This window comes from Plectrocnemia conspersa, unplaced genomic scaffold (assembly GCF_051122295.1).
Source record: "Plectrocnemia conspersa isolate PC_06_02 unplaced genomic scaffold, ASM5112229v1 ptg000013l, whole genome shotgun sequence".
NCBI lineage: Eukaryota > Metazoa > Arthropoda > Insecta > Trichoptera > Polycentropodidae > Plectrocnemia > Plectrocnemia conspersa.
In genome coordinates this window covers 30,290,672-30,315,421 of record NW_028277177.1, presented here as the reverse complement: position 1 = coordinate 30,315,421, position 24,750 = coordinate 30,290,672, and the positions used below count along the sequence as shown (strand labels likewise).

Here is a 24,750-nt window from a genome sequence, read left to right as displayed (position 1 = left end):
TGTAAACAAGCACTGTTCTGAAATTAACAATAGTTTTAATTATATATAAATTGCACAATTTATTTTTATATATATTTATATAAGCAGTCTCATTTCTTAATTATTCATAATAATCCATGTTTAATTTTGTTTAAATATAATTAATTTTTAAGATCACATTTTCAACTAACTTTAACGATTTTGATATAGGTATCATATTCATAACACATAATACAGGCAGTATCCAACTTACGTATTATTTTTAACTTTTCTCCACGAAGTATTTGCCGTTCTTATTTATATCAGATTTAGGCAAAATTGTCTAGGTTATAAAATTGACATTTTAAAAAATCGACCCACTATTTTTTTATTTTATTTTTTCTTTAAAATAAATAATAATAAATAAAAATCAAATTGAAATTTTTATAACATATAAATTTACTATAATTTATAGCTTTTATACTCTGTTCGTTATACACAGTTTAAGTTACTCATTCAGATATAACAGAACTCAAATCCCAAAAAATATAATTTTAGGTTCAAACACAATTAAAATATTTTCTAATAATTAAATTCTTATTGAAATAAAAATATGCATATCCTAACTATTGATAATATATATAAAATTTAAAAAAAAAACATTTTTTTAACCCTTTTTATTGTAACATGATAGGCGATATCCCAATTCGTTACAATGGGGTATTATATGTAGTGTTACGTATTAAAAAAAGTGAAGTTAATAATATTTATTAAATTGATTCTAAACAATTATTTCAGCTTAAAAGCAATAAATGCCACTACACTGTTTCATAAAACGAACCCTTCACTCTATTGTATTATTTCAGTACATAATTTTAATTTTAGTAATCTAAAGTCAGTACTTTATCATATAGATACCATATAAAAAATAATTGTTGATATATGTGCGGATAGAAATAAATTTTTATAATAAATTAAATTATTTTTCACTGGTTTATTTTGTAACAAAAATCTCTTAAACTACCTTTTTATATTTAATTTAATGCACATTTTTAATTGGCTGCGTAGTAAAGAAGTAGTTTTTTATTTATTTTAAAGGTTTTGATTTTTTTTCTAGAAAGTGTAGAAGGGAATTAAACTGCGTAGCGATTTAAATAAAAAAGTTTAATTGGTGACACTGTGAGAATATTATTGTAAATTTTACTATAAACGAATATTTACAACAGTAATTTTACTGCCAGGGGTATACAATTATCTAACTGGTTGTTGAGATTGACACTACAGTAATCTTCTCATTAATCATCTACAAACAAATACTTTATTTGCATTTATTTTGGTTCAAATCTGATACTTCACTTTGACGCCAATGCTTCAAAATTTTCACTAATATAAATTTCTAACACTCTGATTGCCAAAATCTGATATATTAGCTTTTGTTTCTTAAGCGAGAATTGCCAGATTCGATATCATCATTAAAGAAAGAATCAAAAATAAATTTAATGGGCAGAAAATAACATTTTTCCGAACATATACATATTTATATATATTATGTAATACGTCGATATTAACTTGTTAATCCAAAAAATCTCGGCAATTAAAGGGTTAAATTATGTCTGATGGAGTCATAAAAAAATAATTTTAATGCTTTATTTTTAATATTAAATATTTGCTTGAATATTGCATTTTAAACATATTTAAAAAACTGAGTATATCGAAAAGAGTACAAACTTTTTGTTAAAAACTTATTTTATTTTTAGATTTTAAACTAACCCAGTTTCTTTCATAGTATCTGAGCTATGAAATAAAATCAAATAAAAAAACTTTTCTTTCTCGTTTACGTAAGTCGGATCTTGCGCAACTCGAATAATACGCAAGTCGAACACTGCCATCATTTACTCAGCCTATCGACTATTCGAACGTGCACACTCGAGTCGATTTATTGCGTTCACACCTCAGATTTGTCCGCGCCGGTTGTCACCGTCGCGGCAGCGTCTCCGGTGTCTCCGGGCAGCACTAATCACGCCGTGTGCGAGTGGCCGAGAGCGTGATGATGGTGACCGGCGAGGTGGTGGAAGTAAGCGCCGTAGGCGGGCGGCGCGCCCCCGAAGCCGTAGTGGGCGGCGTGAGGCGCATACAGCAAGGCGCCGCCGTAAGGCGCGCCTCCAGGGAAGCCGCCGCCCGACGAGGGCGGAGGCACCGTCGGGCTATTTACGTCCATACCAGGGTTCTGCTTCTTCCACTTGGTACGCCTGTTCTGGAACCAAATCTTCACCTGAAATTAAGATAAAGCATAAGAAAGAGCTCATAAAATTCGAGAAAAAATTAATTTAAATATTTTATGTGGGAAGCCCCATACATTTTTGCAATCTGACGATTCCCAAGCGAAGCGGTTACTTATTATCTGATTATTAATGCATTCCTTAGGTTATCAAAGGCTGATTAGAATAGTTGAGACAATCATAAACAATTTTTTGCCACTCAAATACTTTTTACATCTGGCACTGACTCACCCTTTTTTATTCGGTGATCGGTAAATATTTACAAATATTCGTACAAATTAAAGTATTTTTATAAAATTTTTTTTCGAGAAGAAACTTTATGTTAATAAAAACAAAATAATAATCATTGCAATGTGTTAATTAAAGTTATTTTATATATATTCTTTACAGTAAACAATAGCATCCATAATTATTGTATCAATTTAATAAAGCTATTAAGCAAACTTAAAGTAAACATTTAATATTTATGCTCCCCAAAAATATATTTTGCCGATCAAAAATATTATTTATAATCAATAATGTGTGTTTATCGTTTCACTTTAATTTTAGTAACCAATTTTGTTAAAAAATAATAGTTATTTAAATATAGTTGTTTACTAAATATCGTCGATTTTATTTATGAAAACACCTATTTTTTGACAAAATTCCAAGAAGTAATTTTTAATTGTATTTTAATAATTTATTATCGTATGCTATATATTATTTTCAACATATTTATAGCTTTGTATTTGTATCTTTACCCTAATTATGACAATAATATATTTTTTATTATAGAAAAGAAGTGTTTATGAATTCTGTTATTTATAATATACTCAAGTCAATTTTACCAAATTTTCACAAAAAATATATATTATATGTATAGCTTTTAAACACTAAGTTTTTTAGTTTATTGCTTATTTAGGAAACTAAAAAAATATAATATGATAAATTTTAATCCGATTAATAATAATAAAAAATCTCAAATGTACCATTGAACTTAATCTTGTTCTTATTTTAATTTAAAGATAGTTTGAAGAATGTTTTATCGTTTTTAGAGAATCAAGTTATAAATCTTTACTTATTTTTTATATAGATTTCTATAAGGCATCGTTTTCTTTAATAGTTTCAAAATCAAATAATAAATCTAAGCTAATTGTTTTTTATTGGTATTTTATATTATCTATTGTATAAACACTTTTGCATGATTTATATACTTATATATAACTAAAAAATCAATAAAATTTCCAATAGATATTGAAATCTAGTTTATTTAATTGATTGCTTTTTGTTAGTAATGCATGAAAATATTTTACTCAAGAAAGTAATTTATTTAACCCCTGGTATTTTTTAAGCATAGCTTTTAAGTTGGATTAAAAATGTTTTCACAAAGATTATTTTAACGTAAATTTACTTACTTATTTATATATATTATTTTCATATTATTGCTTTTATTATTTATAGATTTTGTAATTTAATTAAATTATTGTTAATAGAAAAACTATATGAGTCGAAATAACGCTAATAAAAGAGTTATAATATTGCGTAATTTAAAATATAAATCAGATATAAAAATGTCATACTATCACAAAAAAATATACATGGCAGTAAAGCAAACATCACTATAATGACATAAGTATCCAATAAATATAGTTTTTTATATATAAATAATTATAATCTAGCGCATAAACACAGCTTTAAAATAAACTGATGTATAAAAAACATGACCCTTATAAAAAAAATAATGATATAGCATTTTAATAAACAGCGTTATATATTTATATATAATGGACTATTTATTTTTTTGTAAAAAAAAAGTAAAATTATTTAAGTGTATTTATAACGACATTTTACCTTGATTAAAATAACGTCGTATGTTTTATTTCACTGTACATTTTTTTTATAAAAAAAAATGCTACTCTATTAGACTCGGCAATGAAAAAAACATTTTTTATTAAATAGTATATTGACTTATATAAATAAAATTCAGAATGTAAAGATACAAGGCTAGAAAAAAAATAAGTGGATTTTTGTTTATGCTTTTAAGGAACAATGCCAGGCCAGAAATAGTTCATAGTAGTTAAATAAACATAGACCTCATTCTGTCCCATAAAAGTATACAGAGGCTATGTCGAATCAATCAAAAAATAAAAAACTTCCCGAAAATCCCTCGTATATATTTATATATACATAGTACAGATTGTATCCCTACCTGTGTTTCAGTTAAGCTCAGACTAAGTGCCAAATTCAGCCTTTCACACACAGATAAATATCTGGTAGTCTTGAATTTGTTCTCTAACGAGACCAACTGTTCATAAGTGAATGCGGTTCTGGCCCTCCTGGGTTTTGCGCCACCGCCTCCTCCTTTACTACCGTCCTTGCTAGAAGATGCTTTTCCTCCTTTCCTGGATGAAGAGCCCGAGGGCGACTTTGGATCGCCGTTGTCGTCAAAGTCCGACTGGGTTAGATTGTCGTCGTCCAAGTTCTCCTGGTCGTCGTTCTCCATATCGTCATTTTCCATGTCCGAGTTTTGCATGTGGTCTTTACCTGTAACAAATTTAAACTTTAATTAAATTACCTGTGTAAACGTATAACCCATAAATTATTTAAATAACTTCCATTTAAAACTAGCCGAACCATTTTGTCAGATATGAACAATATTTATCAGGTATGCTATTGCTATGTCTTTGATCATTGCATTTTTATGTTAAATTCATTTCATGTTGCCGGACAAATGTATATATGTATATGTATTTTGAAATGAGTGACTCATTTTCTTGTTATTCAATTTTAATCTAGATCAGCTTCAAACAAACATCTTCTTGGAATTGAAGTAGAAGGGATACATAATTTTCACATATATTAAATGTTATTCAAATGCAATAATTGTAGTAAAGATTAAAATGGGAAACGGTACGTTCCACTTTGCAATTTCGAGGACTTAGCGACGCCAGACAACTAAGGTCCCCGGTAATGGAGTCATGTCGGCTAAGTGAAAAGTTTTGATCCCCTTTAAGCCTCCTGGCTGTGACCTTTTTACTTTTCAATACAAATGCCCCGTCATAGTCGCAAATCATATCAATTCCGGTGAACGAGTTTCCGCTTTAACGGAAGCAAATGCTTCAACCAAGCGAAAAAAAGCAAACGTAAATTTTAACTAAGGACTCTTTTTCTATGTAAAGATTTGCGCCCCATGGTAATATAAACTTTCTTTATAATCATATTTATTATCTAAAATATTTTTTATGTGTTTTATTTAAAAAAATCGAAAGCATCTTGATTATCAGACTTTCGGTAGGAACTATTGTAATTACTGAATCTATTTAGTTGATTAAAGTGTTATGAAAACTATGGACTAAAGAAGTTTCTCAAATGGCTCAACTATAATTGAAATTAGGTGGCATTTTTCCTGATTGTAAAAACATTTTTTAGTGCATATTTTTTACACATATGGCACAATTTAACCCATAAAAAAATTAATTAATGTCACAATATTTTAAAGCAAATTATATAGTAGGAGATTGATTTATTTATAAGGTTTTAATGATGCAATAAATACGTATTTAGAAAACATAGTTTTCTAATAATAAATGCTTATTTCTAATAAAAAATAATTAAAAGTTGAATATACATTTTAATCAAACTAAATTATAACATTTTTCTTGAATTAATTATAGCTAAATACATTTACAATAATAAAATTATAATATTATTTTTTTACTAAAATTATCAATTAGATCACAATCATCTAATATACAATATATTCGATACGCTTTTTATTAATGAATATACTTCCTAAAAAAATGTATTGTCCTCGAATTTCAATAGTAGAAAAGTACAAAGAAGAACGTTATTAACGTACATAATTGCTAAAATCACTACATAAATTGACAATATTATTCCAGTTAGCCGACAATTAAATTAATATGAATAAAGCTGAACGAAACGCACCCCCTAGGGGGCGCGCGTTAACGAAGGGTTAAATCCGCGAGCGACGCGCTCCAAATCGTAATGGGATACAACACGGCCCCAAAGTGGATAAAATCGGCTGTCGAACATTTTGCGTAAGTCGATTGTAGCAACCGGTTGGCGCGCGCTTGTTAATTAACTCGTTAGGCAAATTTGCAAATTTCCCGACGTGAAAAGTTGCCGACAATGGCAATTAGTAAGCAAGATGGCGCGCGAGCGGGCTTATGGCGATAATAAGCGGGAGCTCATTTAACACCCCTGCCGGAGACTGAGACGCCCCACCCCCTTTTACAAGTGGTGGGGGTGTGAAAATATTTCAGGCACTTTCCTTGTATTCATAAATTACGATGTAAAACAATATTTTTGCCACAAAGATTTATTTATTAAGACTCGGTTTTTATGTAAAATTACATTTGACGATTTGTAGCGGCATTATTTTTTTTTTATTTTTGCTTTAATTAAATATTAAACATATGCAATTATATTTTTATGATTTAAAATAATAAAATATAATATATAGTAATTAAAATTATTAAATAAAATGTTTTTGACCCAATATTATTTTGGTATTTAAGACGCACTATTAGTTAAAAAATGCTCTGATTTATAATTTTTTATAATATTTTTTAACAGTATAATCGATATTGTAGTTAAATATACAAGTAATGTATAATTTTGAAGAACTGCCTAATTAATAAAACAATACTATTATAAGGTGTTTTTATTTAATTCTATAGTAAAGGTAAACTTTTTAACAAATTAAAAATATATGCTAGATAAAAACTTGATAACATTAGCATCAGATAAGAAATTAATTAGTGTCATGGTTATTTATATTATATATCAAACAATATTAGTATTAAACAATAAAATATTACATTAAAATTATTATATAATTATATTATTACTTTAATATCAGAAATAAAATATTCATTTAAAAATTGATTAAAATGCTAAAAATGTTAATAATAAAAAATAACTAATTGGGAAATTATGTAATGTTTTATAATTTGTATCAAAAATAGTATTAAAAAAGGTAAGATATTTAAAAAAAATATTTATTATATAATAATTAAGATTATAAGTTGTGCTTTGAAAAAAATATTATATTCCTAAGAATAGTTTTATTTTATTTTCAAGAAAAAATATTTTAAAACATAATTTTAAATCTGAAAAAATCTATTATAATAAAAGCACAATAGCAAAGTAGAAAATTTTGTAATTTTTATTTAAATATAATAATATTATCTTTGTAGCAAAAATGTAGTATATATTTTTGAAGAAAATATATTTTATCAATTATAGATAATATGTTATGCAGTAAAAAATATATGTTACTACACTATTTTTATTTTATTGTAAAACTTTATTTTTATATATTAATTTAAAATGTATAATATAATTTATTAAATATATACAAATCTTTATTTAAAACAATATTTAATTTTATGTTAATTAAGGGTATTTTTTAATTTTACCAAATTAATTATATTAATTTGTTCCAGTATTATAATTTATTATTATTATTAATATTATTAAATCTAAAATGCACTCTTAAAGAGAATCGCCCGCTTGGTATTTTGATCACATTTGGGTGATAGACTAATAGTATAAGTCGATGTATAATACCTGAAAGACCTGGACTCAAATCCCATATGAACTTGGGATTTTTATATTTTTATCTCGTCATGGAGATTGAATAAATATGTTTTAGTATATAAATTATAATATTTTTTTATATTTACCCGGATGAATATCGGGACGATTTATAAATATACAACTAGGTCGTGCTTATGTGGTATAAAAATAAGCTAATTGCGTTAATTTAAATTATATACTTTACATATATATAATTCTACAATTACATTAAAAAAATGGACTGTAAAACATAAAATAAAATAAATAATCATGCAAAATGATTCTTTTAAATATAATATTTTTACAACAGTTAACTGTGCTTATGAATACCTATATTTTTTTGTAAACTATTTATTCAAATCATTACTCTTTAACCATTTGATACTATAAAATATATTTTGAGAAACAGTAGTATTGAAATATTGAAAGGCAATATTTAAAAGCACAAAAATAAGTCAAAACATATTAAGATTATATCAGCTCGAAGAAAAAATATAGTAGTACAATCGAGATGGAAAATCAGTATGGAGTTTACTTTTAAATATTGTATAACCAATTACAGTATTGAAATAAATGTAGAGTATCATATTCTAGTAAACACAAAGAGGAGCTTTTTTTAAAAGCTGCATGATTCCATATTATTGCAATGATAACAATGCCTTATCTCATATTTAAAAAAAATGTTTACATTAGTATCTATATATATTTTTACTACATATACTAATACTACAGTCAGTTACAATTGATTCAAAGGAAACCGAGCACTCCATTTTCCCCTCTCAATTTTCATACATAATAATATACATTTTTTCCCATCGCGAAATACATTTCCCTCGTCTAAATCATAGCTTATTTCCGGTAACTGAATCTGGCAAACTCTATGGTAACCACAGATGCTCCCCTATGGGTCAGAGGTGATAAACATTTCTAAATATCTCTTATATTTCCATCAAAGCAAATCATATCTTTAGATGAAAAAATAATGAATTAATTATTTTATTTAATATTTTTTATAATCAAATATATGTGTACATATTTATTTTTAATCACACTTCGATGGTTTATTACCTCTGTGCCTGGGGAGGCAAAGGGCCTCACCGACAGGTATTTTGTAACAGCAAACAGGTATTGCAGCCACATTATCAGCTAATACTAACAACCGTGGATTTCCACCCCAAAGAGCGATATCAATTTATCAACCCATGTGTAAATTAATCATTGAATCGAGTAGTGAGCTTTAAAATGCTTATTTTTGAAGATAAATTAAATCTAAAATGTAAAAAATATTATTTATTGCTGCAAAGATTGTAAAAACATCATAAATAAAACAACTATAAATAAAATATTTTTTTTAAGCTAGTAAATCATACATTATATTATGGAATAATCTCACAATTTTACATCCATTAAAAAAATAGTTTTTCCTCATCAGCTTAATTATTTATAAAACTGCAGATTTAAATTAACTAGTATTTTATTTAATAATCAATTTACTTATTGGGTTATAATATTTAAATCTTAATATATTTATACAGATTAAACCTATTATAAAAAAAATATTATCTATATTAATAAAGTGTCTGTATCATAACTACAAAATACATAGTAAAAATATGATAGTAATATTATTAATAAATTATTATTTATAAATCTGATTTTTCACAACCATTATATATGCTATTGACTATTTTTTTTGTATGTCTAATTTGATTACTAAATTTTTTATTACTTATAAATTATAAGCTATGTAATTTTCATACAGCACATTTTTACTGTACGTATTTATCTGGTTTTAATATTTTATCAAGATTAAACAGACCATATTTGTATAAAAGTAAACAGACCCTATCTAAATAGTTCAAGTGGCATTAAATGTGTTATATACAAAAATCTAGGGAAAATCTCAACAAGTATTTCGAAAAATGATTTCTAATTCATTAATGAAGGCAAGTTATGTGGTAAAAAAAATATTTTCTAATCAAAGTTAATCCGTTTACTGACGATACATTTATTTAGCTATATTTTAGAAGCCTAGTAAAAATAATCTGTCTTAAATACATACAGATACATCCCTTATTTTCTTAAAATTCGTACACAGATTTGTATGAAGCAGAAAAAACAGTAACAACCAAAATTTTACCTGCCCATCACATGTTGAAGACGAAGTTTAGCTGCGTTAAAACTTGACAACACAACAAAATAAATTAAATAAAAATTAAAATAATCAAATCACCATTATTTAAAGTTTCTGAATCATCGAAAAACTAGCTACGGAGACACTGCGTATTTTACTGCAATAAAACTCTAAAATAAAACCTGCACTTGAATATAAAAACACGTACCTTTGAAACACGTATTGAACAAAGCTACGTAAACAGCAAAATATTTGCGGCACTAATTTATATTTTATCACATCAGAATCTGCATTTTAGAATATTTGGTACTCTATTTTGAGTTGACATCAACACAAAGCCTTCAAACTTTTATATATAATTTATAGATTTGAAATCAGACATTTAATTTTAGGAATTATTGATTTAGTGTCTTTATTAGACTTTTACAAGTTCATAACTGCATAATAAAAAATAACATGCGCTCTAAAAATATTCCTTATTTATGAGAGTATATTTTTTCCGTATGAAGCATACAAACAGTAGAATTAAAACAAAAGGTTTTGATAAATAGAGTACGCTCGGGATAAGGATTCCGGTTTGTTATTGTGTGCGTGAACTGTGTGGCTCAAAACAATTTAGCTCAGAATATTTAATTTTTTTATTTTAAAAGAAAATATATGTTTATTTAACATACATACATCTGAGCTAAGTTGGAAATTTCAACGGACAATTAAAAATATATTATATAATTGAAGAAACCAGACATTGATGTCATTAATTAAATATTTGCAAAATTCAAAATCTTTCACTAGTCAAAAAAATAATGAATTCTTTAGCTATTCTTCAAAAGCAAAAAGATATAAAATGGGGAAAGAAATTATTCGCAGATTGTTTAATGGCTCGACGACTCTATTTAATCATTAGAGTCCATTGAATAAATTAAAAAATTATCATTGGCGCAACGATAAGAATAATAACTTTTTTAAGCCTTACAGAGAATAGTGTAAAAAAACAACAACATACGGATTAATGGAAAAATAATTAAAATATTTTAATCCAGGGGTAAGGGAATAAATAACTTACAGTGTATATTTGAAGCCTTGATATCAATTAACCCAGATATGCCCAAGAAATTTTGTTCTCTTAAAATTTAATTTATAAATAAAAACAGTGGCACGAGTTTAGTGACCTACCCATGGGACAGTGGGCATATCTGGGTTAAACCAATATCAACACAAAATTATTTAAAATAAATCACTAGAGAAGATCGAACTTCTGTGCCACACTGCACTTTAATGACGAATACCAGCGTTGACGAATCAGCGACTGTCCTTAAAAGAGAAAGCGAGACAACGAAGTACACGCTACATCGCTTCTCCCTCTCATATACATGTACACGCACACAATAACAAACCGGCATCTTTATCCCGAGCGTTCTACTATCTTTAAAATATTTGTTGTATTGCTACGTTTATTATCAAATCAGATATTGATGCACTGATATCCAAAAAACAAGCTTAGTATTCATATTAAGATGTTATATTTATGTGTGAAAAATAAAGTTGTAATTGCCACATTAGTAATATGTGTTACACTGTAGTCAAAAATAAATATTAAATTATAAATGCTACCCAAAAGATCCAATCACTATAAGATCCTATAATATCCAATTCGATTTGTTGGCTCCCAACAACAAAAGTATCCTAATTAATGTTGATATCCACAAATTACGCACCTCCTAAAATACGCCATTACATTAATAACCATCGCCTCCACTTCCAAATCACATTCATAATCCTGTCTTCACTCTTATCGCTTAATAATTGAACCATCAATTTGTCCGTATAACGAGGTATAGTTTGTTTTGCAGCCGGGCAAGCAGCTCGTCTGCGGTCTCGGTGACAATGTGATTACTCACCACCCTTCATGAAATGGATACACAACGCCGGGATGTCAACCCCCCCAATTGTGGGTGTATGTGTGTGTAAAGTGCGAAAACCAACAATGTGGTTTGTGAGCTGCTGATTTTTTTTTGGTGCGGTTAAAAAACGATTTTAGACGGTCGTAAATCGTGGGTGTAACAAGACGACGTTGTTGGAGAGTAAATAAAGAGGATGGAGATATTCTTATGAATTTATGAGCTTTTTTGAAGATGTGGATGTTTATGGTTATTAGTCATTGAAAATTCGAACAAATTTGTTTTAGAAATATATCATTTCTTATACATTTTTAAGCTAATATATTTCTAAATATTTTTTTCTTCGCCTCAATAAAAAAAGATTTATCTGCATGAATTAAACTTTGTATTTAAATGATTAGTTTTTTAACAATTTATTTGAGATTTAAAATTAAATTTTATTTATGTGATTTGATATATAATTAATGAAAATATTTATTATGTTTTAAAATACGATTAATATCTAAGGGTTTTATACTTTTTTTCATTTTAATAATATAAATAATTTTATAAAATGGTTAACAACCATTCCCATGCTAATAATTTATTATTAGCTACAATTGAATAAAAAAATAAGAGTATAAAGTAAGGCTTTTACATTATAATTAAAGGAAAATACAAAAAATCTTTTATACAAAAGAAAAGTTTATCGCAATAAACAAGTGTTGTATATACGTATGTGACTAATACCTGAAAGGCCTGAGTTCAAATCCCATATGGATCATAGTGTTTTTTTATTTAATATCGACTCTGAAAGATCGAAATTAGTGATTTTTCTAACACCACATTGAAATTTCGTGATGTATAATCAAATTAAAATGTATTTTTTGTTTGCTATTAAGTTTAAAAGTATTTTAATTTATTTGATAATATTAAATTTGATTTCACTCTGGTGTTTCACCACCTACTTAGTAGTTGTTGATTGAACTAACGCATTTCATGCTGCAACCCAAGATTTACAATAAATAATAAGCACTTATGTACCATATAAATATTTTGCTACATATTAAATTTGCTTCTACAAATATAAGGATTTTTAAGTTGGCTTTAGCATAAATTGGGTACTGCAACTCTAACTTTTACAATAATAATTCTGAGAACATAGAGAAAGAATAATTTAAATAAATAAAAACATAGTCTATGATAGTTAATACATATTCAATGTTATATCAATGAACATATACATATGTAAGAGTAAAGATTATGATAACATAAAATATAGTTTATTAATGGCAGATTTTTTATAGAAAAGAAATATTAAAAATAACCTGTACTGTAAATATTTCATTTATATTTTTGCTCCACAAATGTAATATATAAAAACATACATATTTTATGAAAAATATTGTTTGCATGCTGCAAACATTTCGAACTCATTGAATTATTTATTAATTTTCATATTCAATTAGGTTTCAAATGATTTATTTTCATAGTGAAACTAAAATTTATTAAGCATACTTATAGGCTTATAAAATAAATTTAATTAACTATTTATTTAAAAATACTAATTAGTAATAAATATTTAGGAATGTTAAAAATGTTAACACTTCTTTAATATTAAAATAAATGATTTATATCAAAAATCCAAGAAATATATAATAGCATCTAACGATAAGAATCGCTAATAAATATATTTATAATTATGAATTAACAGCCTCACCCAATGCGTCATGATGGCCATAAATGATGTAAAAAATCAATCAAATTTATTTTTTTCATTTGATATATTAAAATATTTTCTTTTTATAAAAGTCACGATACGATTAAAAATTGTTTTAAAAACATAATACTTCAAAATTAATTAAATAACTGAAAATAATATATGAAATAGTGTATTTAGAAGAATTAAATTTATCGTCCGCAAATCACCGCCAGCAATCAATTACTAGCAGTTTACCGCTACTTTAATTGATCACATAAAGAATTTTTAGCCTACAAATAATCACAAGCATATTATATCGCCAGGCAATATAATTTATATAAATATATTGGTTATTTTAAGCTGAAAATAAAGTTTTTATATAGATATTATTTTTAATACATACTATAATATTTGCATTAAAATATGCTTTTCAATATATATTTTTTTATTATATAGAGATTAACCTTTAATATTCTTTTTGACGATAAAAATTATAGGTTGAAAAATTAAAATTATATGCTGTTTTAAAATGTCTATGAAATTCAATTTGACCGTTGCGAAACGTTCATTTACTGTTTAAACCCAAACGAATTATTCTATAAAGAAAGTGAAAACACTATAATTATTTTTTGAACTATCATAAGGTTAGGTTTTGGATTTGAACAGCAAATGAAGGTATCGCAACTGTTTCAGTAAATTCTGATTTTCAATAGTATGAATATAATTTTATGTATGTATCAAATAATTGGTTTATAATTCCACTGGGCAATATCAGTAAAACTGTATTTAATCATTGCGTGGTTCACATACATTCGAAACATTCATTTTAAATTGTAAAATATGCTAACGATCTTTTGCAGGCTATACATTATTAGTAAAATATGCTAGTGATTAATGGCTGGCGGTAAATTATTCTAGAACCGTATTAATGAACCTTTTATATAATATATTTGCCTTAGTGACGTTTTTATAATAATATTAATAGCAATAGAAATATAAAGTAACTGACATAATATTTTTATAAATAGTATATATTTATCTATATATGTATGTATGTACAGGTGATTATTACAACTAAACTAATAAACTTGTTTAGTGCAATTTTTTGTTATATTACAATACAATTACGTATCCTAAAAATTTAGCATTTTATTGAGGAATATTAAAGTTATTACTATTTAAATTAAAAAATGCTGTTTTAAGTACATATATAATATTAAATTTGGACGCAACATAAGTTATTATTTATTTTCTACGATGATAAAATAAAGTTTTGTTATATTTTTGTGACTATAATATTTAATTAATGCTATAGAAATTATTGGAAAAAATTTAAATAAAAGTAAATATTGCATATTCATTGGTTTTACTATATTATATTTGCATTAACACAGTCATTTCGAGAGCTGACCATTTCATCATTATTCATACTATAGAAAGAGATGGCATGTTTGGGTTAATATTATTATAATATTAGCTCTAAAGCACACGACACGGATATACGTTCGATATACTTATCATTACTCCGGTTTATTTTTTGAACACATTTATAGAAAAAAAATTCAAATGGAGTCTATACTGTTTTATAAGAAATAGATTAAATTAAAACCAAATCTATTTTCAATACAATAAAATTTAGTTAAACTAATAAATATACAATTTAAAGATTAAAAGAGTCTTTAATGAAAGGGCGCGATTGAGAACTTCCAATCATCTAACCGAGGTATATGGAGTAGAGTCCGAAATAGAGCTTCTTTATACCTCAATAATGGTAAAAATTAAAGGTTAAAATGAGTCGATAAAAAGAAACTGTCTTGGTTGCAAAATATACGCATAAACGTCTGAAATCGGACATGACAGTAGAATAAGAAGAAGCATTTGAGTAGATTTTCATTTATAATATTGTTTTATTTTTGATTAAAATAATTTATATAAATATTCTTAAATTATGCGATCATAATATTTTTATATATCATTCTAAACGATTCGCTTGCAATAAACACATCGTTACGTCAATGCTGAATTAATTAATTAATTAACAAACACGCGCGCCATCAATAGGGGAGAAAACACACGACGAAACAATCGCCCCGGGGTGGCGGAGACAACGAAAGTAAAAAAAAGTTGTAATGGGTAATAAATGCTTTTCGGGGTATCCAGGAGGGTCCAGAGGCAGAGATAGAGGCGGATAACTGATCAGCGTCCGGCCGAAAGGGGACGGGGTGGTTCAAGGGAGTTAGGTGGACAAATTAATTGAAAATACGGTCGGAGGGTGTGCGGTTAAGGGTAGAGAGTGGAAAAATGTGATTGCGGCCGCCCCGGGAAAAAGGAAAAGCTCCGCGGAAAATTCGAGAGGATACTACCGCCGTAGGTGGGGGTCGGAAAAGCGAGCCGGATAATCGATTTTGCGTTAAACAAATACCCTTGTACGTACACAAGATTTGCACGGTGGTTTTTTTGTCGGAAAACTATCTGAAAGCGGGTTTTTCGCGGGTTTACACGGTTTGTTCGATAAATCTGTCAAAATTGTGCTTTGAAAGCTGCGCGTTAAAAATGTTCGCGCGAGTAAAATAGTAAACGTATTTGTGTGTTTGATGGAGTTTGTCACTTAATGTTGCATTTAAAGTCGTATAAAATGTTAAGTTTATACTTAAAACATTGTCTTTGATGTGTAAATATTATTTGAACGTCTATGAATAAGCAACGAGATCTAAATATATTTGCAGTTTAATTTTAATTAATAAATTTAAATAACTTTGATTGCAAAAAAAACATATAAAAGCTAAAAATTTAATAATAATTTTTAATTAAATTTATTAATAAAGATTATGTATTTTTTTATAAACTTAATATTACTTTGTTCAAGATAGAATGTAATGTTTATTTTTCATATTGTTTATATTATTATTTTCATGACATATTTATATTTCAGACCATAAACCGTATTTTTAAGCAAAGTTTTGTCTCAATATTCTAGCACTTAACTTTAAATATACTATTTAGTTAAAATAATGTGGAAACCCTTCTAAAGTATCTAATTTATATAGTCAGATAAATATTTTTTACTAATTTTATATTCTCAAAGACAAGAAAAAATCATACTATGCTTTCAAAATATAGAACAATATTCTGTAACGACTAGAATGCTCATGGCGAATGTTTTTTATTAAATCAATAAATTTATGAAAAATTAAAATCCTATAAATAAATCATTTTAAAATCAACGTTCAGTTTTATATTATATGTTACTTAAGTTATTAAATAGTTCAAACTAAATAGGTTTAACTAATTAGGTTTAATTCATACAAAATAAAGCTGTTTTTAATTTACAAAAATATAGAAATAGTCTTAATTATAATAGCAATTAATATTATTTTGTAAAAAATATGAAGAGTTTGATTCTAATATTTTTTTCCTAAACATTAATATAAAGCACAAAATATGTTTATTGTATTATAATCGAAAATAAAAATTCTATTTATAATAAATTGTGTAGAATTTTTTTTAACAATATATTGAAACGAGATTTTTATAAAAATCATATGCTACAATTAATAAGAATTGAGTTGTCTCATCTTTGTGCCAAAAAAAGTGCATGTTCATTTCAGAGTTTAATGATATTTATTTGAAATATATCCAAAGATCTAAACTTGAAAGTTATTATAATAACGAAAACCTAATATTTTAAAAGTAAACTCCAGTAAATTTATTTACTTTTTTAATAAATATTGTTGTTTATAAATAATATGCATTTTATTTTATAGTTATTATTTACAGATATTTTAAGCTTTATATATTATTTAAAACAGCGTTTAATTGCAAATTTTCGTATATATTATTTTTTTTATAAAATTGTGTTTCTATTCAATAATTCAAAATTAAAAATTCACATAAATATTATAGTTTTCCCGTTATTTTTTTATTAAACATTATAAAATTGGTAATGACTGAATTTATTATGTCAGTAATTAGTTTTGTTTCTGCTCAGTATTAATATTAATATATCCGTGAATATTAAGAAAGCCGTTTTTTTATAATATCTTTCAAGATTTTTATTTATTTTCAGCTCTCTAATTTTTTTATAATATCCCAATTATTCCTCAAGTTTATAAATATGTATTAATTTATTTGATTTTGCCCAGTATTTATATTAATATGTTCAAAATTATTAGGTATGGTAATTCTTAATAGTTTTATTTTTACATTATTTAATTTTAATTTTAAACTCCGTAACAATTTCTAACTATCCTAATTATCTAATATCATTAAATTGTAAATCTATCTATTTATTATGTCAATTTTTAAGTTTGATTTTGTCAACATTGATATTAAATTATTCGTATTAGGAATGTTGTTTTTTATAATACAGTTTTCCTGATTTTTAACATCCTAATTATTTCTTGCGTTTCTATTGCAGATTATAAAATTTAATTATGTCAGTAATTTTGCTTGATTTCGGTCAGTATTTTTATTAATGTGTCTGTATGTCTTATTTTACATTTCTTAATTTTTTTTAAGCTTTTAATATATTTTTAGTTTTGTTTAAGTTTGCTCAATATTGATATAAGATTATTCTTAAATATTAACAATGCTGTTTTTCTATAATAAATTTCATGCTTTTTATTTATATTTTAGGATTATATTTTTTTTAATATCCTTTTTACTTCTGTATTTCTTAGTACTCATTAATAAATTTTAATTTATTTGAGATATGTCAGTATTTTATTTAATTTTGCTTAGTATTTAAATTCCTTAATCTTTAGGCTTTACAAACATCCTTGTTACTCCTTGAGTTTTTAATAAACATCATTAAATTGTAATTCTGTATTTATGACATCGGTATTTTTGTTGGATTTTGGTCAGTATTTATATTAATTTATCTGTAAATATAGAGAAGACTGACTTTTAGCTTTTTATTTCGTAATATCGTATTTATTTTTTATATTATTACATAATAGAACAATTATTTTTTGTCAGTATTTATATAAAATCATTTATAAATATTGTGAAGGATGTTTATTTTATTATTAATGTAAAATTTATTTGTATAGCATTTAATTAATATTTCAAGCTTATTTTTAAATATCGTAATCGATCCTTGAGTTCTTATTAAGCATTGTATTTTCAGTAATTCAGTAGTTTTGTAAAATTTTAGTCAATATTTAAATTAAATTGTCCGTTATTAAATTTTACGTATTAATTTTACACTATTTTATTTTAAGCTCCTCAAACATTTCTATATATCTAAATACATGCATATATTGATGTTGGTCCGTTTTTAAATTACATGTATGCAATTATCAAGTCTTTAAAAAAAGTTTTTATTCAAAACAATTTAATTGCAGTATTATTTATTTATTGCATCAGGAATTTTGCTTAAAATTGCAGTTTATTTTTAATAGTAAACGTCAAAACCGTTATTTTTATGATATAATTTTATATATATAGCGCTTCAAACTTATTTTTATGCTTATTATTAAGCATAGATATTTTTTTAAATCATTATAAGTTGTTTGTAAATATAAGGTAGACTGATTTTTTATTTTTAAGTTCAATTTTTATTTAATGTTCTTTAAAAAAATTTAAATATCGCAATTATTCCTTGAGTTTCTATTAAACATCAATCAATTTTGATTCTCAGTTTTTCTCATTTAATAATTATGCGCAATATTTTTATTAAATAATCCGCTGTTTTTTATAATATTGCTTTGTAATAATTACGAAGATATTTTTTTCAGATAATTTTACTATGTTTTTTTTTAATAATATAGAGCATAAAACTTAAAATTAATTTAGTTCTATAAATCTGTTTGTTATATTATAATCAGCAATTTTAAACAATATATTGAAACGAGATTTTTTATAAAAAAATCATACGATACAATTAATACAAATCTCATCTTTGTGGCAAAAAGAAGTGCATATTAATTTTACAGTTTTATGATATTTATTTGAAATATCTCTGAAGATTGATAGTTATTATAATAACGATAACCTAATATTTTAAATGTAAACTACAGTAAATTTATTTACTTATTTAATAAATCAGTTGTTTTATAAATAATATGTATTTTTAAGCTCATAAGCATAATTTTTTTTTTAATCTTTAATGGATCTGTAAATTAATTAGGGTTAAACGGCCATATTTGGTTACATTTTAACTGGTTGTTATTATTTTAATATAAGTTGTTAAACATTAAATTAAATGTAATATGAAATATTAATAGTTTATAATAACTGTCTATTTTAAATCAATATAACTTATGTAATATATGTGATTAAATGTTTTTTCTATTTTATTATTTTTATTATTATAAAAATATTACTCAACCAATATAAATATTTGTTAATTGCTCATATTAAACTAATTTGTTTAGATATAGATTATATTTATATATCAATAAAATCACTTGAGTAAATAAATAATAAATTAGATCTAAGCTGTACCGTATAAGAAAGGGAGAGGGCGAGCGGACGCGATAAGATCGACAATTTTCTCGGGCATTAGTTTTATGATTGAAACGGCGTCGGGATTTATTTCCGGGGGTTCGCCCTTATCTAATGCACTTTTCCGCTTTGGCGTGTTTTATTCTCCACTCCGACTGACCCTTTGTGCACGAGCCCGTGAAATCGGAAGCACTACATGAAAGTTTAAGCTTTATTTACCTGAGTCGCTACCGTCTTGATCGACGACGTCGAAATGGGGCCTCCAGTAGGCGGGGGGCAGAGCTCCTGCGACGAACCTGAGCCCCGACTGTCTCCCTTCGGTCCTGACCCCGGACGCTCCGTCTACGCTTTTGCTTCCCGTGAATTTGTTCGGATCTAAGATGTTTTCAACGGAGAAGGCCAATCTTCTGTGCTGCTCCGGCTTTGGACTACTTAACCTAGGACTATGACTATCACTGCAAACGCTTTCGGCTTCGTTCGCTTGTCTGTCGCTATCACTCGCGGGTTTGAACTGTCCGTAGCGGTTTTGATGAGGCATCGGCATGAAAACGTTCAACTGTCTGGTTCTGGTCAAATCCACCGGCGATAGAGCGTCTTCCGTGACTTCGTCCACGTTCAACTCTTCGCTCACGTCGCTGCGATTGTCGCATTCGTCCGCTTGGTGGTCTAGTTCTTCTCTAGGTTTTTTGGGTCGCTGTAAATAGACACCGGTGTCGGATAGTCTGCGCTGTCCTATTGGGTATATTTTGATCGGCGGAGGTTTGTCTCTGTTGAACAGTTTCTCTCGCTCGGGCGACGGTCTTCCGAACGACTCTCGATCTAATTGAGGTGAATTGATTCCGTCGTCTTGTATGGCGTCGACCTCCCCTAGTCCTAAGGGGGTGCCTTCTTGTCTCTGCATCATTACCATGGTCATGTCCGTTAATGGTCCGCGGTGAACGTCATCGTTGCGTTCGCCCGACACTATGCACGCGGCCGCACCGCGGGCGACACTGAGGGCCGTCGCAAAGCGTCCGATAAATAAACCTCCCCTCTTCCGACGGAACATGGCGCCTTCGCGCGCACTCACTCGTCGAAAACGAATCGGAGGGAGCGAGAATCGTCGCACTATTGGTCGAGACGTTCGGCGGGGCGCGGCTTCGAAGGCGTGTCCGCGGAGCGAGACGGTGCGTGGGGGAGAAGGAAAGGAAAAGCGCCTCGGCGTGCATGGCTAATGAAGCGGCGTCCTTTAAACAATTTAGTTAAACGTATTAGAACGTTTAATCGATCGCGCGGTCGGGCGCAAAGCGGAACCGAGACGTTTCCGCGTTTCATAATTAACGAGCTAACGAAACGAGTTTCGGTCATTAGCGAATATCAGATTAGGCAAATCGTTTTTTTATTATGATGCGATTTGATTTACAGAATACGATTGCACTTTACTTAACAATGGTAACTAAATATCTGCAGATTCTAATTTTAACTATAAACAATATTTAAATGTAAAAGAGCAACATTTATAGAATGCAGTCTTCAAAACATCACGTTAGAACACGATGTCTGCGGCATCACGACGCTGTCGTTTTTATCCAAAAATAAAATAAAAGTTATTGTTATCAAAGCAATATCGTATTTACCAATATTATAAGAGTACAATGTAAAGTAAAAACATGTCCAAGAATTACAGATCTTTTTATCAAAAAAATATTGAAATAGTTAAAAAAATAATAATACAATAAATTTTGTTCAAGCTTTTTTTATTTATTTAGATTAAATTAGGACCAGGTTATCCCAATGCGTCACTATAGACGAAAACAATAATTGTACGTTCTGGAACCCAAAATTGGAATTCCTCGGGTATAGCTGCACCCTTCAATAATTTGAAGAAATGCTTAGCGACAATACAACTTTCTGCAAGAGCTGGGATATAAGAACGGATAACAACCAAATGTATTTTTTTTTTATAAAGGTATCTTAACAGCTTAACGACCGGTATTTATTTGCCGAACTTTGCTTGGTGGCCGGGCGATCTCACGGAAAAATGGCAAACAATTATGTTTTTCAGTAAATTCCCTATAACTTGTAAACTAATTAAGATATTGTATTCAAATTTAATATGTAGCTTCCTTATGATTTTTCGCATAAATACCTGTCAAGTACGTTATTTAACCAGTGTTTCTAAACCTGTGAGTCCGATTTGTTTGAAATAATAGTTTCAAAAACAAATTTATTTCATTGGCAAACATCTTACAAATACAAAGTAAGTGAGACTCTTCAATAGATTAGTATTAATTACCTGATTTTTTATCACTTTTTAAATTTAAAAATAAAAATTTTGATTTGTTATTTCTGGGCCACCATGTCTGACCATTTGTATGCCCATACTCACGAAATGAATTTACGGTACACTTCACTAAAAATATATTGCTTATTGCACTTAAATAAATTAAAAGTAACATGTATGCTTTCAATATATTTTATATTCATCATTTTCATTCTTTCCATAACATTAATTTGGTATTATATAGGTGATATAAACAAAAAACCAAACATAAATTCTCAGAACAGTTTCTTTCTAATTATATTGTATGCCCCGCAATTTCTTTGAGCGAAGGCAAACACCCATTTCTAAAGGATTCATTGTTGACAATTTACTACCTGCACTTGCGATAGATAGATTGGCTCTAATCTTAGGAAAGATATTTTCTACTTAAATTTGTATTGGTTATTTACATGAAACACAAGTTAGATCAGCCCACAATATTCGCATACACTACAAGGTGTTTAGCAATTCACAAAAATATTATGATAATATTTTATTTAAGAAATTATTATTAAAAAAAATAGTTTACGATTTTATCTAATGTTATTGTTAATTTATTATTCTTAATCTTATAACACATCTAAGCACTATATTTTTTACCAGCTTAACGCCCGGTGTTTTTTGCCGAGCTTTCCTTGATGGCCGGGAGATTTCGCGGAATAATAGCAAAAAATCACCTTTTTTAGTAAATTCCCTATAACTTGTAAACCAAATAATATATTTTATTGAAATTTAATTTGTAGCTTCCTTATGATTTTTTGCATAAATATATTGTAATTACGTCATTTACCCAGTGTTTCTAAATCTATGGGCCGCATAATTAAGTGATTGAAAAACTTGCTTACAAATATAATATTAAATATTTGCTATAAATTACAATCAATGTTATTCTAAAAGGGTAAATCGCCACTACCTGTCCCGTCTTATCAGCTTACCTTGTGCATACCTTTTAAGAATTCATCTATTAGGGTATATGACACTTTTTTTATTGTGGAATTCCCAAATTCGGGAACTCCACACAGATAAAAAAAATGCATTTTATAATCGAAGTAATGCAGTATATTTAGTCTCCTCTAAACTATCGGTCGAAACGTATCGCGAAAATAGCTCTTCTCTCTGTGATCTTTTGTGATTGTGATTTTGATTTAAAAATTTTATTTTCAATCACGGCAAAATGGACAAAAGAAATTAAACCTTTTTGGAAAATTTTAAAGACGCGTTGTCCAACGCCCCCCAGTGATTGTGAACATAGTGATGTGTGCGAAAGTAATTCTTATTCATGTGTACGTGAACATAGACCGCGTGTGACAAATTTGCACTCATTCAGTTCATTTTCTTCATAATGACAAATGTTTTTACACGTATCACTCAGTGTAATTATGAAAATAAATGTGTTCGAAACAGTTGTACGCAGAAAATGGACGCCAAAAAATTTAGTGAGTGCAAATTATTATTTATTATAAATGGATATTTTTTATAAATCGTTTATACAAAAAATTTTAGAAGCATTTAAACATACATGTTATTAATTTAATTATCACATTTTTAAGCTAATGTGGTGTTCAAAAAAAATCGTGCACTAATCAACGTTGTCAAATTTCAAAAATTTCCTTATTGATTATTTAACTATTTTTGTAAATACGCCATTTACTGTTTTTATTATTATTAATTAACTTTTACTATAAATTATCACTTATTAATAACAGCAACAATAAATAAAAATATAATATTCCATAATGCAAAAAATATGGTCACTGTAAGTGGGAGCGGCTTGGAGAACCGTTACCAAACAACACACTAGCCCAAAAATATTAGAATATAACAAACTAAAATAGGCGACGACTCGTTGCATTGCGACGCAGTGGGATAAAACGACTCTTTTTACGAAAAATTAAAGTAAAATATAATTTATTTTATATTTTATATTAGGTAGATATAGTATACTACCATCTCGCATTATAATATAGGGGTAAACTGTATTGTATCATAGTGTATTTTTAATAAAAGAAGACGCGTGACGCAGGACGCATGGGCGAGTCCTCGGCCGCTGCAAAAGGTTCTCTCAGGACTCGTGGGTGAGTCCTCGGTCGTTAAGCTGTTAAAAACATATTTTTATTTTTTTAGACTTTAATGGAATATTTGGTTATTCAGGGATTCCAAATTATAGATCCCGATTCAAGAATGCTACGAACTAAGGTTTCATAGAAGACACGAATGACGGATCGTTAAAGTGAAAGGCGTTCCTCATAAGAAAGCCGAGCATCTTAGAAGACTTATCACAGACGTCGTGTATGTGTAGAGAGAACCTCCACTTGCTCTCTAAAGTAATACTGAGATCTATAATGGAAGTTTATTAAGTCAAAATGTTCCCATCAAGATCGTAGGATTAAACTGATGGCGAACGAGATCGAAAAAATGGCACATTATGCCACTTTCCGATACTAAAGGGCAGACGGTTAACGGAAGCC

The 24,750-nt window shown here is 27.5% G+C and overlaps 1 protein-coding gene across 1 annotated transcript; it reads right to left on the bottom strand.

The window, feature by feature from the left end:
- Window positions 1-940: 940 nt before the first annotated feature.
- slou (homeodomain transcription factor slouch) lies at window positions 941-20,968 on the bottom strand. Its single transcript, XM_088201839.1, has 3 exons — window positions 20,200-20,968; window positions 4,426-4,760; window positions 941-2,230 (listed from the first exon to the last, which is right to left on the bottom strand). Exons 1-3 carry the CDS (start codon window positions 20,894-20,896, stop codon window positions 1,976-1,978), a joined length of 1,287 nt encoding a protein of 428 aa, XP_088057965.1. The 5' UTR covers window positions 20,897-20,968; the 3' UTR covers window positions 941-1,975.
- Between the last annotated feature and the right edge of the window lie 3,782 nt (window positions 20,969-24,750).

Bases quoted from the DNA above. Each gene is read 5' to 3' on its own strand.
- slou (XM_088201839.1), bottom strand. From the start codon at position 20,896: ATGACCATGGTAATGATGCAGAGACAAGAAGGCACCCCCTTAGGACTA. The intron at 4,761-20,199 runs GTAAATAAAGCT...AATTTGTTACAG, and splicing joins TCAAGACGGTAGCGACTCAG to GTAAAGACCACATGCAAAAC. The intron at 2,231-4,425 runs GTAGGGATACAA...TCTTAATTTCAG, and splicing joins TGAGCTTAACTGAAACACAG to GTGAAGATTTGGTTCCAGAA.